Here is a 15,836-nt window from a genome sequence, read left to right on the forward strand (position 1 = left end):
CCTCCCAAATCATCCTAGTACCAAAACTTTTCATCTAAAATGTAGTTTGTTTTTTTAAATTCAGTGAATTTATTTTCAAAATGTTAAACTGTGCCGCTTGTTGTTGTCGCGTTGTCGCTCTTCCTGTCTCATCTCTCTCTCTGACTATGACTTCTTATGATTAGATATAAAAAATAAGTATAATCAAAGCTAAGTTTGCAGGAGACAAAAACCACACACACAACCAGATTTATTTTATTGCAGTCTGGGTCTACTGTTGGATCTAGATGTCACTTGTGTGACTCATTTTAAAGGTAACTTTATTTACTGTTACTGTTAAACTAAAATCTCCAACATAGGGAAGTGGGATGATCTCGAATTTTCTTGACTGGTCAATGTAAATGCAGCGACTGACTTTCCCACAGAAAGACTGCTGCTGTCCGTTTCAGTCAACGACTTGTCTTTTAGTCCAGTTTTACTTTAAATCACAATTGTTTAATGTTTTGCTCATCTGTTCCAAACATGTGCAGAAACCTGGCCTACCCCTGAAGAAGGAGACGACCCGTACTCCATGGAGGGCATTCCTGAGAACCTGAACTATGAGCTGAAGATGAAGGACGGAATAGTTCATGTTTACGCCAACGCTGAGGCCCTGAAGCAAGAGCAAGCCCTCACCCTGCCCTACCCTGACCTGGAGACCTTCACCATCGATCTGAGCCACGTACTTGCAATGATAGCTGATGGGCCAACGTGAGTGAACAAACGATTTAACATCTTCCACAAAGCTGAGTTCGTGGAAGGAGTTTCATCCCAGCTGGTGGTGTCAGTCGTTTCCCCAACCTCAGGCAAAGATGATTTTTGATGGTTTTTAGCAATTCAGGACAGATGGGAACTGTTGTGGGGGTAAAATCTACACTACAGTTATTTTGAAACAAGCATTTAGCAGAAGCTAATGCTAAAGTGCTAAATTCATCCATGTTGATATCCGCCATATTAAATCGAAACAAGATGTGAAATAATATAACACTCTCAACACGGGTGTTATATTATGCTTTGTGCTCTGTTACATTCCTAACTTTAACCTGGTGAAAGTCGTGTTGTTTTTACATGTTTTAGCAAAGCTGGTGCAGAAAAGGGAAATAAATGTATCATTCAGTACATTTACGTCTGTTTGAAAAAATCAATTTGACACAGTTGGGGGTTTTTTGTATCGCATTTGTATCAGTATTGTCTGATACTAAACGTCACATAGCTATATTGGCATTGAAAGTGAAAAAGTGGATCGGTACATCCCTGTTTATTAGAGGCTTGGATCCCCGCAGTTCAGTGATTGAAAGAAGTTTCTCATACTCAGTAATTCCCAGCAACACACGAGATCTTTCTCTGTCTATCGTGTGGCTTTGCAGGAAAACCTACTGCCACAGGCGGCTGAACTTCTTGGAATCCAAATTCTACCTTCATGAAATGCTAAACGAAATGGCTGAGATGAAAGAGTTGAAAAGCGTTGCACATAGAGATTTCTACAACGTCAGAAAGGTCAGTCCGCAATTTTGACATCGGGTCCGACTTCCTCACTTTTGAAGTCCAGACGGGCAACGGCACAAGAAAAAGTCCTTCTTTCCTGTTTGATCAAACTTAGGTGGACACACATATACATGCTGCTGCCTGCATGAATCAGAAGCATCTGCTGAAATTCATAAAGCTAACGTACCAAAATGAAGCAGACAGGGTGGTCTTGGAAAGAGGCAACCAGAAGGTGACGCTCAAAGAAGTCTTCAAGAAGCTCAACATGGACCCCTATGACCTGACGGTGGATTCACTGGACGTCCATGCTGTAAGAGTTAAAATGTCTGGAAAAATCACTTTAATGCTAACTGCTCAGACTGCAAATGAAGGGCAATGTACTGATGGATTGTTGTTATTCGGATTGTTCAGGATGAAAGCGAAGGAGTTTAGGCTGATGTCTGCTGTACGCCGAGTTCTGATTTACTGTTTCTCACATGGTCTCTTGTGACTGGCAGGGAAGACAAACCTTCCACCGCTTCGACAAGTTCAACTCCAAGTACAACCCTGTTGGAGCCAGCGAGCTGCGAGAGATCTACTTGAAAACCGACAACTACATCAAAGGAGAATATTTTGCGCGTCTCGTCAAGGTGAGTGAGGAAAAGCATCGACTTAGGGTGACCTCAGGAATGTTTTAAGATAAATGACCATACATGTGGAAAAGTTTAGGTGAGCAGTTATTTCTTGTAGTGATAGCTGTGTATGGTTACAGATACGTCACATATTTTCCCCTTCTCTCATTACCCACTTTCTTCTTGTCTGATCGCTCTCAAATAAATGTCATTAGAGCCAATAAAACCTCTTAAAAACATTCTGAATCAAAGTATTGTGAGACTACTGCTGCTATTTTTACATACTGAGTGATGGCAAGACTTCAGTCTTTTCCAACAGCATCACTGTCTCTTTGGTTTGTGTGTCTGTTTCAGGAAGTTGCCGGAGAGCTGGAGGAGAGTAAGTATCAGTATGCTGAACCCCGACTGTCAATTTACGGCCGATCTCCCAGCGAGTGGGAGAACCTTGCCACATGGTTCATCCAACAGAAGGTCCACTCCCCCAACATGAGATGGATGATCCAGGTTCCAAGGATCTAGTAAGCACTCAGTCTTACTTATAGAGCAAACCACAGACCATTGCCCTCATGGCACACTTTGATGTTAGCATACATCATGGGTCCATTCAGAAAGTGTAATTACGGTATCTAGAAACTCAAGATCAGTTACTTTACAATTACTTAAAGGCAACTGTCTGATTTGTTCATTCTTTGTTTGGTTTCTTGCTTGCAGTGACATATTCAAGTCAAAGAAACTGGTGCCGAACTTTGCCAAGATGCTCGAGAACATTTTCCTTCCACTTTTCGAGGCCACCGTCAACCCTCAAAAGCACAAAGCGATCCACGTGTTCCTAAAATACGTACGTCCTTTCGCAACACCCACGTAAACGAAAAGACAAGCTGTAGACGATTTCTCCACATCTGGTGGAGCACAATAGTGAACGTTGCCTCCGTCGTCCTGCAGGTGACGGGGTTTGACAGTGTGGACGACGAGTCCAAACACAGCGACCACATGTTCAGTTACAAAAGCCCGAAGCCTGAGGAGTGGATTGAAGACAACAACCCTCCATACACCTACTACCTCTTCTACATGTATGCTAACATCATGGTGCTCAACAACCTGCGCAAGTAAGTTTAGCCTGTTGGTGAAGCCGATTGGGGAAAAAAAGTAAGGACAGTTTTGGAATAGCTAGCTAAAAAGTTAGTTGTGCTAACATGCTATATCAACATGGTACTGAGCAGAACCAGTGTTATGTGCACCACTGTGTACATAACAAAATAAACTATTCAATTTCAGTTTTAATAGTTGAGTATAGCTAACTCTGTTGCTAGTTGCCAAGTGAAGCTCATGGCAACGTGACTCTGAACGTGTTTGTGTCCACAGGGAGCGAGGCCTCAACACCTTCCAGTTTCGTCCTCACTGTGGAGAGGCCGGCTCCATCACCCACCTGGTCTCTGCCTTCCTGACTGCAGACAACATCTCCCATGGACTCAATCTCAAGAAGGTGCAGCCCTCCTGCTGTGACGCGACTTAGTGGCCGCAAATGAATCCATAAAGCCAATAAGCACCATTTGTTGTTTCCAGGGAGAAAATCCTGGTCAAAATTCAAGTTAAATCAATGAGTCCCGGTTTTTTGATCAACATTTTAGCATCCCGCCTGCAGGTGGCAGTGTTTCTCACCTTTATGACACTGTTGCCTGAACTTCACTTGACCTCTCGTTGTAGTCCGTTGACAAGTAATACAGACTCACATTTGACATCATACACAAATGTAAATTTGTCCAAATTCCTTGAAAATATTTTCAAATTACAATTCAATACAAAAAGATGTTCAACATTATTTAATTATAAGAAGTATCAAGTGCAGATAGTTCTTTATTAATACATTAGCAGCTTAATGGACCCATAAAGTTGTATTGATTCATGATCTTGATGTGTCCTAAAAATGACCCCACTGCGCTAGACGATGTGAACTCTTATCTTAACTCTAAGGTTTCCATATCCAGCAATAACAGAACAGATTTAAAGCAACTTTGCTGTAATATGTTCAGTTTCTACTGAAGTCTGGTCAATGAAATGTCTCTACATGTCTGTCAATAAACCAGGAAGACGGACATGAGTTGTAGAGAGATTGATTTATGTATTTTTTTTTTGTCACATACCTTAAAAAACAGATTTTGTTTTGAAGGTTTCAGTGAGGTGTCAAAAAAAAAAAAAAATCAGCCCATTTCTCTTTCCTCACAAGTTGTTCTGGATCGTCTGACAGACGAACAAGTGTTGACCTACATCAGTGATCCCTGACACGTGTCCTCGTCTTCCTCAGAGTCCGGTGCTGCAGTACCTGTACTACCTGGCCCAGGTCCCGATCGCCATGTCCCCGCTGAGCAACAACAGCCTCTTCCTGCAGTACTCCAAGAACCCACTGCGAGAGTTTCTCCACAAAGGCCTGTGTGTGTCGCTGTCCACCGACGACCCCATGCAGTTCCACTACACCAAGGTCACAGACATCGCCGTACCCGCATTCATACCCCGCTTTCTCTCAGAGGCTTATCAAGTGATCGGGCATCATTGGGTGTTGCAGGAGCGTTTGGGTGCATTTTTGTTTGTCTAGCTGCTAATATGCTCCTAAAACAAATGTTCCAGGAAGCGCTGATGGAGGAGTACGCTATAGCGGCGCAGCTGTGGAAGCTGAGCACGTGTGATCTGTGTGAGATCGCCCGGAACAGCGTCCTGCAGAGCGGACTCTCACACCAGGTAAAGACGGACGGGTCGTCTCCGCCTTAAAAGCAACGAAACCGGCAACTTTCTGGCTGTTTTGTAGGCTGTTATATTAAAGACGTGACAAATTATACACACGTATGCATTACTGTGATTTTCTAATCAGAATCAGCTTTGACTGCAGAGTTTGTGCGCAGAAGGAATTTGCTTAACTCCGAGTAAAGACATTTCAAAATATAAATATGTATAAAAAAAATTATTCCAACCACAATATGAGGCAATAATACTTTGGTTTTAAGAATGTCAGTCAAAGGCAAAGTACAAATATGAACCAGTTTAAAAATATGTCCAAAAATGAACTGATAGGAAATGATGTGTGTCTCAAAGGCCAAAACTGCAATTGCTCACATTAATAATCTGCCAATAATGATACAGTTATGGTAGAAATTAGATGTTTAATGGATATTTAAGATTTATCTGATGTGTGGAGGGAAACATTTGATGTCTGTGAAAGGAATCTATTTTCTCCCTGCTCCTTTTTGAACAAATTGTGTCAAATTGCATGTCAGTTGAAACGACAATATTTCTCTTGTAGTTTCTTTCCTGTTTTTACTTTTCATTTTCTGTTCGAATTAAATTAGTAAAGACATTTTCTTTTACTGATAACACCCAGACTGCCATCTAGTGCTCAAAACTGGTATTGCCTTTAACACTGGAAAGGAACATTCAACTCGGCTTAATGAATGGAAGAAATGAACTTCCTCTTATTTATTTTTTTTTATTTTATTGTGGGATTCTTTGCTTCTAAGCCCTTTGGAAACCAGACAAAAAAGTTCTGTTCCGGACTGTAAAGTATTGGATCTCATGTCATTTATGTCAGAGTTGTGTGATGCAGAAAATTTTGATACCGATCCGATGCTACATAAACACACCAGCAGTATTGCTGATAATGATACTTTTTTAAACTCCAGTTTAACATTTCATCAAACCTCTGACCTTCACATGTTTTTGCTTTAATTTTTTTTTTACATAAAAAAAAGAAGGAATTTGGACAAAATAACACATTTTCACAATATAAAAGAACAATGAAAACAAAACATATTTTTGTGCGTCTTTTCCAGAAAAAAATAAAATGAAAATAATTAACATTTTAGAAAAAAATCTAAGCACCTTTTTTGTTAGAGAAATTCGAATACAAAAAGTAAAACTTCAAAAGGGAATCCGAGACTAAAGTATCGATCTTATCAATCCGATACCAATACAGGCTTGATATCGATATGAAGCTCTAGTTTATGTCCAGATTGTTGACCTGACTCGCGATTCCTTTTAACAAAAACTCTGTACCATGAATGTTCCTTCCCTCATGGGCTGTATGTTCTAAACCCACAGGAGAAGAAACATTTTCTCGGCTCCAACTACCTTCAAGACGGACCAGACGGCAACGACATCCGGCGGACCAACGTGGCCCAGATCCGTATGGCGTACCGCCACGAGACTCTGCGTAATGAACTCAGCTTCCTGGTGGACGCCGTGAAGACGGAGAGCGCTCTGAACCCAGCCGAGTTGTAGACCCGACGGGTCCGACCCAAACGCCTGGGCTGCGTCTTCAGACAACGGGACTCTGACTAGACAGCAGAATTTTTTTTTTTCAATTTCAGTTTATTGGGGTTTGTTTTTTTTTCCTATTTTTTCTCATAATGTTGGGTGTGGGCGTATGTAATATGTCTGGGCTCTGGGTGGAGCCCCCAGCCCAGATATCACCGTTTATGTGCCTCTTTCCATCTGGTTATTTTGTTTAGTTTTTGAGTACATTTGTGCAATTATCATACAGCAACTTGTCTGTATGATTATGAATTTTAATGAGGGAAATGTCACTTTTTATCAAAGTATTAATAATGATTTTATGCTGTTGCAAGGATTTTTACGAAAGGTTTATGGTTTATTGAATATAAAAACATGTTTGCGTATATCAACAGTTAAAATTGATTAGATAATTCTTTTACAAAATGTCTGATTTCTGTTTTTCCACAACTTAAATAAAGGCTGTAAAACAGATGAGAATGTTTAACATGTCAATTTGTCTGAAAAATGACAAAAGTTTCCTTTTTAATTAAAGCAACATTTTAATGATGATGTTGGGAGCAACACAAGTCTTTGAAGAATCATTCATTTCTCTGAGTAAACGTTTCTATACGTTTACTCAAAAGCAGAATTGGGCACCCAAATCTGCATTTGATTTATTAAACTTTGCTATTAACTGGCCATTAATTTTACCTACATGAATTTAAGACTTTTTTATGCTATTCGCAGATCAAGAATATGACCAAATAAGTAAATAGGCAAGGTGATGGAGAGTTTGTGCAAAATCGAGCTTCTTTATTAACAAGGCTTCGATTTCATTATATTCACATCCATACATACAGCATTATCACTGAAAGTACTCCAGCAAAAAAAAAAGAAAAAGAAAGTACTTCAGTTAGTGGGATTACAGTAAATGCTCCAATCTTAAAGTGGAAATACCAAAAAAAAAACCCAGAAAACTACAGTAGTTTGCAAAACCTATCAAAACTCAATAGTGTCAGATATGTGCAGCAGCGCCACCTAGAGATATGTGCAAACTGAACAAGTTATTAAATGCATTAAATCACAACTTTATCCAACATTCAGAAAATAAAATAGAAATATAAAAAAGTTTTTAATTTAAGAGAACATTAAAAAAAGAAAAAGCTGAGTGATCAAATCAAAAACCACAAACAAAAAAAATTCTGACTAATTCATATCAACACAGAATTCATTAAAGTCTTTGTGAAATAGAAACATCTTACTGAACGTATTAACTTCACAATGTATCAGTAAATACATGAGCGTAAAACTAGAAAATAATGATAAAAGCTTTAAAAGGGGAGACAATACATGTTGAGTTCATGACAATGTTTAAACATAAACTATTGTTTAAATGATGTTTAAACAATGGTTTAATACAGGGGTTTTAATGTGTTCTTAAAGTGACAGTACAATATTAAACACTAGACTTTACTTGCTGCAGGGGTTTATTAGGGCAACTGTAGACAGAAAAAAAGGAGTAAATTTCCACCAATCTCAGGAATTTTTTAGAAAATTTTTTTTTCCAAATTTCTGAGTTTGAAGTTGAAAATGTACTGAATTTCCTGAGACTGATCTCAGAAATTCGTCCGAAAACTACAAATTTCTGAGCTTGAAAAGTGGCAAATTTCCAAGAAAGAAACTTTTCCTTGAACATTTCTGAGATTAAGTTCAAAATCTCTCGAGTTTTATCAAGCAAACCTTCAACTTTTCAAACACAGAAATGTGCTCACTTTCTCGAGAAAGTTTCTGAGTTTAACTTACTCCTCACTCCATCTTCTACGACAAGCCATCGTAGTACGGTTTGAATTTGTGAAATTGTCAAGCTAAGGTCGGACGGTCTCCCCATAAATCACAGTTAATTATTAACCCGAGAGCAGGAAGCACTCAGAACCAGAACCAATACTCAAACAGAACCCAATGAATTTCTGCCTCAAAGGAAACGTGGCACCAGCGGACATGAGAAAACAACAACAGATTTGCTCATTCAAACATATTTATGCGGAGATGAGAATTCATTTATTTTTATGCAACAATATAGAACACATTTTTCTATGTACAATGAAAAGAACATCTTAGAAAGCAAAGTAGGATTTTATCAGAGTGAGGGAAGCTGTCATGTCATCTGAATCATGTTCCTTCACAGTTTCTCATCCCAGAGCTCATTTGGGACTGAGTGGGGAACAAGCATGCAGGGCTTTGCAGATGGGAAAAAAATTTGACTAGACCACTTCTCTTCGAAAGTTCAGAAAACAGGAAAGTGATTTTGATTTGCGGGGGGAAAAGAAAAGGAAAAACCAAGATTATCTTCTTTTCTTTTGTGTGGGGAAAATATCACTTTAAATCTCACATATATGCTCCCAAATATTGCCACCTGTTTTAGAGGGCAGTGAAGGCAACATCAGGTTTCTGCCAGGACTGGTTTCAGTGGCGCCGCAGCTCAGCAGAACCCGGCCTGAACAATTACAACTCAGCAGGAAACAGAAAACAGGACCTAATGGAAGCATGAACGGCCTTCATTTGGGGCTTTTAGGTCGTTCTCCCGTTGCTCAGCAACTTTGTCGCTACATTTAGCAACTTCTCAGACAAAAAAAAATAAAATAAATAATCGTCCAAAATCAGAATCGGTAGATCAGACTTTTTAAAGATTGGAGGTCGACTGGAAAACTGGTGAGAAAAACAGAAGAAAAAAAACCATATAAGAGCTGAATGAGGCGAACAAAATGCAAAATATCTGTTGATTAAGGGCTGCAATGTATGATTATTTTAGTAAAGCCTTCAGAAATACATTAAAAGATGCAAATAAATTATTCAATGTCTTTTTAAATAAGAAAATAAACATTTCATTGCCTAAAATGAAACAATATATGTTTTTAATTTCCCTTCAGGATCAATAAAGTAATACTTTAATTAAATTGAATATTCTTGCAGCACTGTAGGTCTCTAACAGCTGGTAAAGTTAACTTTTTTTTGAGACCAACACAGATGTTTTAACAGTTTTATCCAAATTACATTATGTGGCACAAAAAAACTAATTTACTGGCAGAAACAAAACCATCAAATAGACGTTTCTTGCACAGTAAGACTCTTATTTGGTTTTTACTGTTTTCTGAAAGTTGTTGAAAAGCTGGAGATCCTTTCTGTCACCATCTACAGCAACTCTTTGAGGAATCTTAAAGAGGCAGTGTCATGAATTTCCCAGTTTCATCAAGAAAGTGTTACCTTCAGTTGTTATAAAATTTACCAAAATATCAAATACGACGTAATTTAACCCATTGAAATTGGGTCTCTTTGTGAAACTCCGCCCTCAGGAAGTCATCCCAATATGGCTCCTCTATTAACCCTTTACCAGCATTTCACTGAGCAGTAACTCAGCAGATGCCCAGTTCCACCAGGTGTTTGCTAATTGATGCTGGCTAGTCTGAAGGAGCTGAGCGGAGGGCTGCTCTGTGAGGCAGAAGCTTGAAAACTGCAGCTCTGGGGAGGAGCTTTCTCGTTGAAGGCGGGGCTAGGTCCAACCAGGCGTTTTGCACAGCGGAATGAGGAATCATTGAATCTCCATGACAACCAAATGTGCATAGAAGGATCAAGGTAACCCTCCAGGTACATTTCTGATGAGAACATGAGTCAATTTTACATCATACTGCACCTTTAATTTCCCCTTGGAAACTAATTCTGAATAAGAATTTATATAAATTGAATCTGAATGTATATTTGAACCAGTTCTGATTCATCATTAAAAGCCCAAAATGATTCATGCTGATGACAGGTACATGTGAACGTCTCACCAGAGCTCTGTGTGTGTGTGTGTGTGTGTGTGTGTGTGTGTGTGTGTGTGTGTGTGTGTGTGTGTGTGTGTGTGTGTGTGTGTGTGTGTGTGTTATGGAGCACAGTCCTGTTTGGAACAACAAAGAACACAAGAAGGAACACTCAAGCTGCCAAGTGCATTCTGGGAATTTGAGGCCTTGAACAGTAACTTGGTGTCTGCCGTTAAATCACAAGGAAGACGCTACCAGTTGCTGTTTACGTGGAACATAAAGATCTCCCCAGTCAAAGTGTCACTGTGTGTTTAATCAGGCGAAGCGCTGGCCTCCCTTACTGTGCGCGGCGTGTTAGGGCTGGTGTGGGTGGCCCGCCTCATCGGCCAGGTTCAGGATGTAGCTGACCACTTCGTCCTCTGAGGGGAAGTCGGACATCACCCACGAGTCGTTGGCAGCCGTCACCTGCAGCCGGCAGATGGGGCAGTTCCGGCTGCGGCCGCTCCTGCCAACGCAGAAAACGCCACGCGACGTCAATGAGAAGCCACCATAAACGGCTCCGGCATAAACAATACGTTTATGTCAGCCATCATGCTGCTCCAGTCATTATGAGCCTGGCGGTCTGCCAGGCTTTACTTGTGCTCTCACCAGGCTAAACATTGCTGATTTATCATTATTATTATTATTTTTTTTTCAAAGGTTTGCATTTTTTAAAGAAGTTATAGTCAGTTTTCAAGCATTAATCTTCCAATAACATAACTATCATGTGATATTTTAAAATTTCCTGTCAACTTTAAACATCCGAAACGCGGCGGAGCCCCAACCGCCAGGCTGAGCCCCAACCGCCAGGCTGAGCCCCAACCGCCAGGCTGAGCCCCAACCGCCAGGCTGAGCCCCAACCGCCAGGCTGAGCCCCAACCGCCAGGCTGAGCAAGTTTTCTGGGGGAAACCCTGACGCTGCTAACAAATGCATTATTCTGATTCTGCATTAAAGACTTAAAGAAGAAGAAGACTCTTGTAAAAGTGCATCGCCTCACAGCTGCTTTATTGACCTTGTTGTTCTTATGTGTGAATAAAATAAAATAAAATACAATACAATAAAAAAAAGCAAGCTTCACCATTTGTCGATGCATTTCTGACAGAAGCTGTGAGCGCAGGGCAGGATGAGGTCAGCCTTTCCGTCCATGCAGATGCAGCACTCCTCCTGGTCGGTCAGCTGCTTCACCCTGCACACAGTAACACACACCATTCAGCTCCACAACAGCTTGCAGAACCATCACTTTTTCCCTCCCTGCTAATTAAAAATGTGAACGCTCTCTGCTGAAGAAGAGCCACTCCTGTGTCCTGACCTCCCCATCCACATGCTGGCCTGGCAGGAGTCGGTGGAGGGCAGCTGGGCGGACGAGCCCCTGACGGCGCCCTCTGCTGACAGAACCTCGGCCGCCTGGCTGGTGATGTCCCGGTACAGCTGGATGAACTGATACAGGTTCATGATGCGAGACGCCTCCACCACGCCGTTCTCCTTGTTTATCTGAGAGACGACAAATTCAAACCGGATCGTCTATCACCAAAAACGGTTACAGAGGTCAAGGCCGATTTATTGGTGCTTTCTTTGTATTTTTGAAAGTGGAGACATTTTGATTGTTCTGGTAACTTTGGGGACAAATTCGACGGGAACAACTAAATAAAAAAAAAAAAAACAAACAGCTCAAACCCATCAACAAATAAAAATCTAAAATGCACAATGTCCTGCTGGATGATCTACCAATGAGAACATTTCCACAGTTCTACTGCGATCCGATGGGTTCTGAATTTGTTTCTCTCTAAGATGCATTTTCATCTTTTTTCTTTTTGCTAATAGTCACAGTAATTTGGCATATGTGACGGAAATCTTCCACTTTAAGTTCTTTGAAAATAAAAAGGTCCAACAAAGGACTGGGTTTGTAAAATTAGCCTGTTGCTAGAAAACAACGGTTGCTCTGTTTTCAGCATGTAACATTGTTCGGTGTGCCGTCCTTCGTGAAACACGTTTGAATTCAAGCACAGTCGAATGTGGACCGGCGCTACTCCAGGATGTCACCTTGGTGCAGACGATCCGGACGGCCACCTTCCACAAGGCCGAGGCATCAGAACCGGGCTGGACCTCAAACAGAAGGTGCTTCTGCTGCCCGGCAGCTAGCTTGGCCGTCCTGAGAGGAGAGAAAATGTCGTAAACAAATCAAACGGATTCGACCGGAAGGCTTTCCGACATACTTCATCTGGAGTGCCGAAGTCTGTTGGCGCTGGGGTAAATGCGTGATGACAATGACAGAATGTGGTGTTGACACTCACACGTCATTGAGCTCAGCTACTCTGCCCAAGAACTCCTCGTAGGTCAGGTAGCCACCGTCTCGGACCAGTCCAGCATGTTTCACCAGCTTCTCAGGCAGATGGTTTATCTGACCTGAGATTTGCTGGCCCATCCTGGAAGCAGCGGCAGTACTTTACCGTCCAGCAGGGGGCAGCACTTCATTCAGTTTCACAGCACCTGCTGGCAAAGCGAACTTCTTAAAACAGATCAAATGTTCTTCTCTAAGGCTGCGTTGTTGTTCTCTTGAGTGTCCCCTTCGGCTCTTATGAAGGGGACACTTCATAAGAAGTTCCTGTTCCTGTTCCAACCAAAGGCAGCCGCGGACTTCCTGCACTGACAGGAAGGTCAGATTGTTTTGAAATATGTGTGATAAACATGAACAGTCGTAGTGTGGAGGCTGAAAGCGGACCACCTCCAGCCTAACGGTTGAATCTCAATCATTAGACTGAATGAAATTAAATGAAAAATGTATAAAATCGTGTTTTAAAACTGCAACTGCCAGCCAGTAATGGCATGTCAGTTAAGGAGCTGGAGAGTTCAAACAAAATACAAACAGATTAATAAATCAGTTAAAATCAGCTGGCTAAAATTATAATCATCCATAGAACGTAAAAACAAAAATTTAAAAATATTCTGCACTTTAAGAAGATGTAATTTACTCCATTTTTGAGGCGTTTGTTTTCTGTTTTTATATTTATGTCTGTCACAATAACAAATTTCACAATAAATTGTCCTGGTGATTTGCTTAGTCATTTATTTGCAATGGCATAATAATGCTAGTTCACCTCGCAATAAACTTTCATTTTGTGCAGCACATTCTACACAGAAACTGGAAGATATTTTAACTATCCAAAATAAAACATAAAACCAAAGGTAAAAAAAATAAATAAAAAATTGCTAACAACCCACACCAGAAATAAAATGGATTATAAAGTCTCTGTGAACAAAATTTCCCTTCAGGAAATATTAATTATCAGAATGGAAATGATGGAGCTCATTTTTATTTAACGTGCGACTAATCAAGTCATTGCTCATTCCGACAGGATTATTTTTATCCTTATTCTGACCAACACCCGTCTCTATAGCGGCCACAGTGTGTGAGACCGAAGGAGTGTGTGTGCGCGTGAACGACACCGCAGATGGCGGCGGAAAGGAGGATTCCTCAGACAACCGAGAACATCATGAACAACCCTGAGCTTCTTCATGAGACTTCTTTACAACGAGTGTCTTCAGTCAGAAGCTTCTTCAGATCTGCGGCAACACAGACTGCTACAAGAACTTTTGAATAATGAGTTACAAGAACATCTAACTTCCCTCTGGGATCAAGACAGTATTTCTGAATTGACTTTTGCCGATGCCTATGTTTTCAACCAAAACAATATTAAATGAATGGCATTGATAACAATATTATACTCATAATAAACAATGTTATCTTATCTTAACAGGTGCAATACTGGCTGCTTTCCAGTTTCAGAAAAAGAATGTTTAGATCCTATTATAGATGTTTATGTCAAATTACAAGGCTTCACCCAGAACACTTGCTAAGCCTCGTCATTGGGTACTAGGTCAGTCATTCATCCAGCGGCCCATGGTGTTTTCAAGTTAAAAAATGTTTGAAATTGACAGGAAATTTGAAAAGATCACTTGATAATTATGTATTACTGAAAGTTTGGAAGATTAATACCTGAACACCAACAATAAAGTCTTAATACATGCAAACATTGTTAAAAGACTTAAATAAATAAGCAATGGTTAGCCTGGTGGGGGCACAAGTAAAGCCTGGTGGCCCGCCAGGCTTACAATGCACTGGGGGAAACCCTGAATTATATACAAAACACTAATGGATACTCAGACTTGTGCTGATCATATCTTGTTCTATGAATAGTTTCAATATTTACAGCTGAGAGAGGATAATAGGTGTGTGTAACTCATTACTTAGTTGTGTGGTTTGTTGCAAACACTTTTAGTGTGGCTGTACAAAAACATTCAGGACATGAAAACATCCAGCAAATTAGGGTTGCACAATGAACCACAATCACACAATCACAATGTCAGCGTGTATCAAAGCACCAAAGGACTTTACTGGAATGAAGAGTTACACCTGACGCATGTGATAAGATGGCCGAGCCCAGAAACTAAAGTCCACCGTGTCAGTGACGTCGTAATAACAGCTGAGAAGGCGAGGAATGACATCATCTACATCGTCATCATCTACACAGAGGATATAGATGATGTACCAACATTTGATGCCATGACAACATTCAACAACTTTTCAGCTGGCAGATTTTCCAATACTATGCAGCCCCGTGCTAAATAAGTCTGTATAGTTCAAATACAACATTACTGATACATGTATTATTAAGCTGTTGTTGTAAATAAAGGTCTACTTTAAAATATATATATATTTCTAACAATATGTTAACGGACCGTTGTATTCAGACTGCTGGCCAACTGAGAACCATTTGAAACCAAATAAGCTGAAACGCGAACTCAGATCCAGCTAACCACTTCCTCTTATTATCATTTTTAAAATATTCATTTCGGGTCAAACTCAACTGAACCGAAGCTCAGTTCAAATTCAAAGTTCTACTGATAAGCTGTGTCAGCTAGCAAGAAGCAGCAGCTCTGCTGCCAAACCGCAGCGAGCGAGCCGGCTACATGCTAGCAACGAACAAGAAACGCTGCGACTGTGAAGGTTATTAACGACGGAGAACATTATTAACGTCACTCAAACTCACCACACTTCTCGTCCAGAAAGTTGAGTCTTCCGTCGCTGCCTTCGCCGAGAACTTGCTTTGACAAACACAACAACACGCAGCGGCGCGGCTTGATGACGCAATCACCGTCACTTCGTCGTTCGCCGCAAGTGGATTGGGTCATTTCTGTTCGAAGGTTTTCAATATTTGCTCATAATTTACCTCCTTGTTCACGTGGAACAATTGGAAGTAAATTGTCGGAGGTTGTTTCAGACATTTGTGCTCTTATTTGTTTCCTGTCACAGCAGATTGTAAGTATGAGTTAAAAAAAAGGGAAAAAAAAGAATGTGATTAAAAGTCAACACTAGTAAAGTTGTACTCATTCCTCTTAGTCCACTTCACTTTATTTTATCCTAATTTTTAAAATAACAATTATACTATTATTTGCGTTTCTACGATATTGTAAACACAAATTTCCATAAATTTAAATAGTATTAAAATCCCTTGAGCCTTTATACATTGTGTAATGGTACAACCAAATTTAATTTAAGATTATATCTAATAAACCGGCTGATAGAATGTCTTTCTTTTTGGAGTTTGCATGTTCTTTCTGTATAAT

At 40.3% G+C, this 15,836-nt stretch overlaps 2 protein-coding genes across 8 annotated transcripts in view; one reads left to right on the plus strand and one right to left on the minus strand.

Moving 5' to 3' along the window:
- LOC129361769 (AMP deaminase 3-like) overlaps nt 1-6,866 on the plus strand; it is a 21,123-nt gene extending 14,257 nt beyond the window's left edge. For all 5 annotated transcript variants that reach the window (XM_055032971.1, XM_055032883.1, XM_055033055.1 and 2 more), the window contains 11 exons: nt 510-729; nt 1,386-1,515; nt 1,619-1,813; nt 2,001-2,132; nt 2,469-2,632; nt 2,826-2,952; nt 3,057-3,220; nt 3,477-3,597; nt 4,417-4,590; nt 4,737-4,847; nt 6,201-6,866. In XM_055032971.1, the coding sequence (XP_054888946.1) occupies nt 510-729; nt 1,386-1,515; nt 1,619-1,813; nt 2,001-2,132; nt 2,469-2,632; nt 2,826-2,952; nt 3,057-3,220; nt 3,477-3,597; nt 4,417-4,590; nt 4,737-4,847; nt 6,201-6,380 (1,718 nt within the window). In that variant the 3' untranslated portion in view covers nt 6,381-6,866. The remainder of the gene's footprint in view (nt 1-509; nt 730-1,385; nt 1,516-1,618; nt 1,814-2,000; nt 2,133-2,468; nt 2,633-2,825; nt 2,953-3,056; nt 3,221-3,476; nt 3,598-4,416; nt 4,591-4,736; nt 4,848-6,200) is intronic.
- rnf141 (ring finger protein 141) overlaps nt 1-15,371 on the minus strand; it is a 22,648-nt gene extending 7,277 nt beyond the window's left edge. Inside the window, exons 1-7 of one of the 3 annotated variants that reach the window (XM_055033475.1) lie at nt 15,260-15,371; nt 12,503-12,698; nt 12,252-12,360; nt 11,521-11,702; nt 11,290-11,397; nt 10,513-10,676; nt 7,162-9,080 (exon numbers count right to left, since the gene is read on the minus strand). In XM_055033475.1, the coding sequence (XP_054889450.1) occupies nt 10,526-10,676; nt 11,290-11,397; nt 11,521-11,702; nt 12,252-12,360; nt 12,503-12,633 (681 nt within the window). In that variant the 5' untranslated portion in view covers nt 12,634-12,698; nt 15,260-15,371 and the 3' untranslated portion in view covers nt 7,162-9,080; nt 10,513-10,525. Of the gene's footprint in view, nt 1-7,161; nt 9,081-10,512; nt 10,677-11,289; nt 11,398-11,520; nt 11,703-12,251; nt 12,361-12,502; nt 12,702-15,259 lie in introns of those variants that run through there. The other 2 variants (XM_055033560.1, XM_055033646.1) reach the window with 2 other exon arrangements.
- Between the last annotated feature and the right edge of the window lie 465 nt (nt 15,372-15,836).

Source organism: Poeciliopsis prolifica, unplaced genomic scaffold (assembly GCF_027474105.1).
Source record: "Poeciliopsis prolifica strain line A6 unplaced genomic scaffold, Auburn_PproV2 SCAFFOLD001, whole genome shotgun sequence".
In the NCBI taxonomy this organism is placed as follows: domain Eukaryota; kingdom Metazoa; phylum Chordata; class Actinopteri; order Cyprinodontiformes; family Poeciliidae; genus Poeciliopsis; species Poeciliopsis prolifica.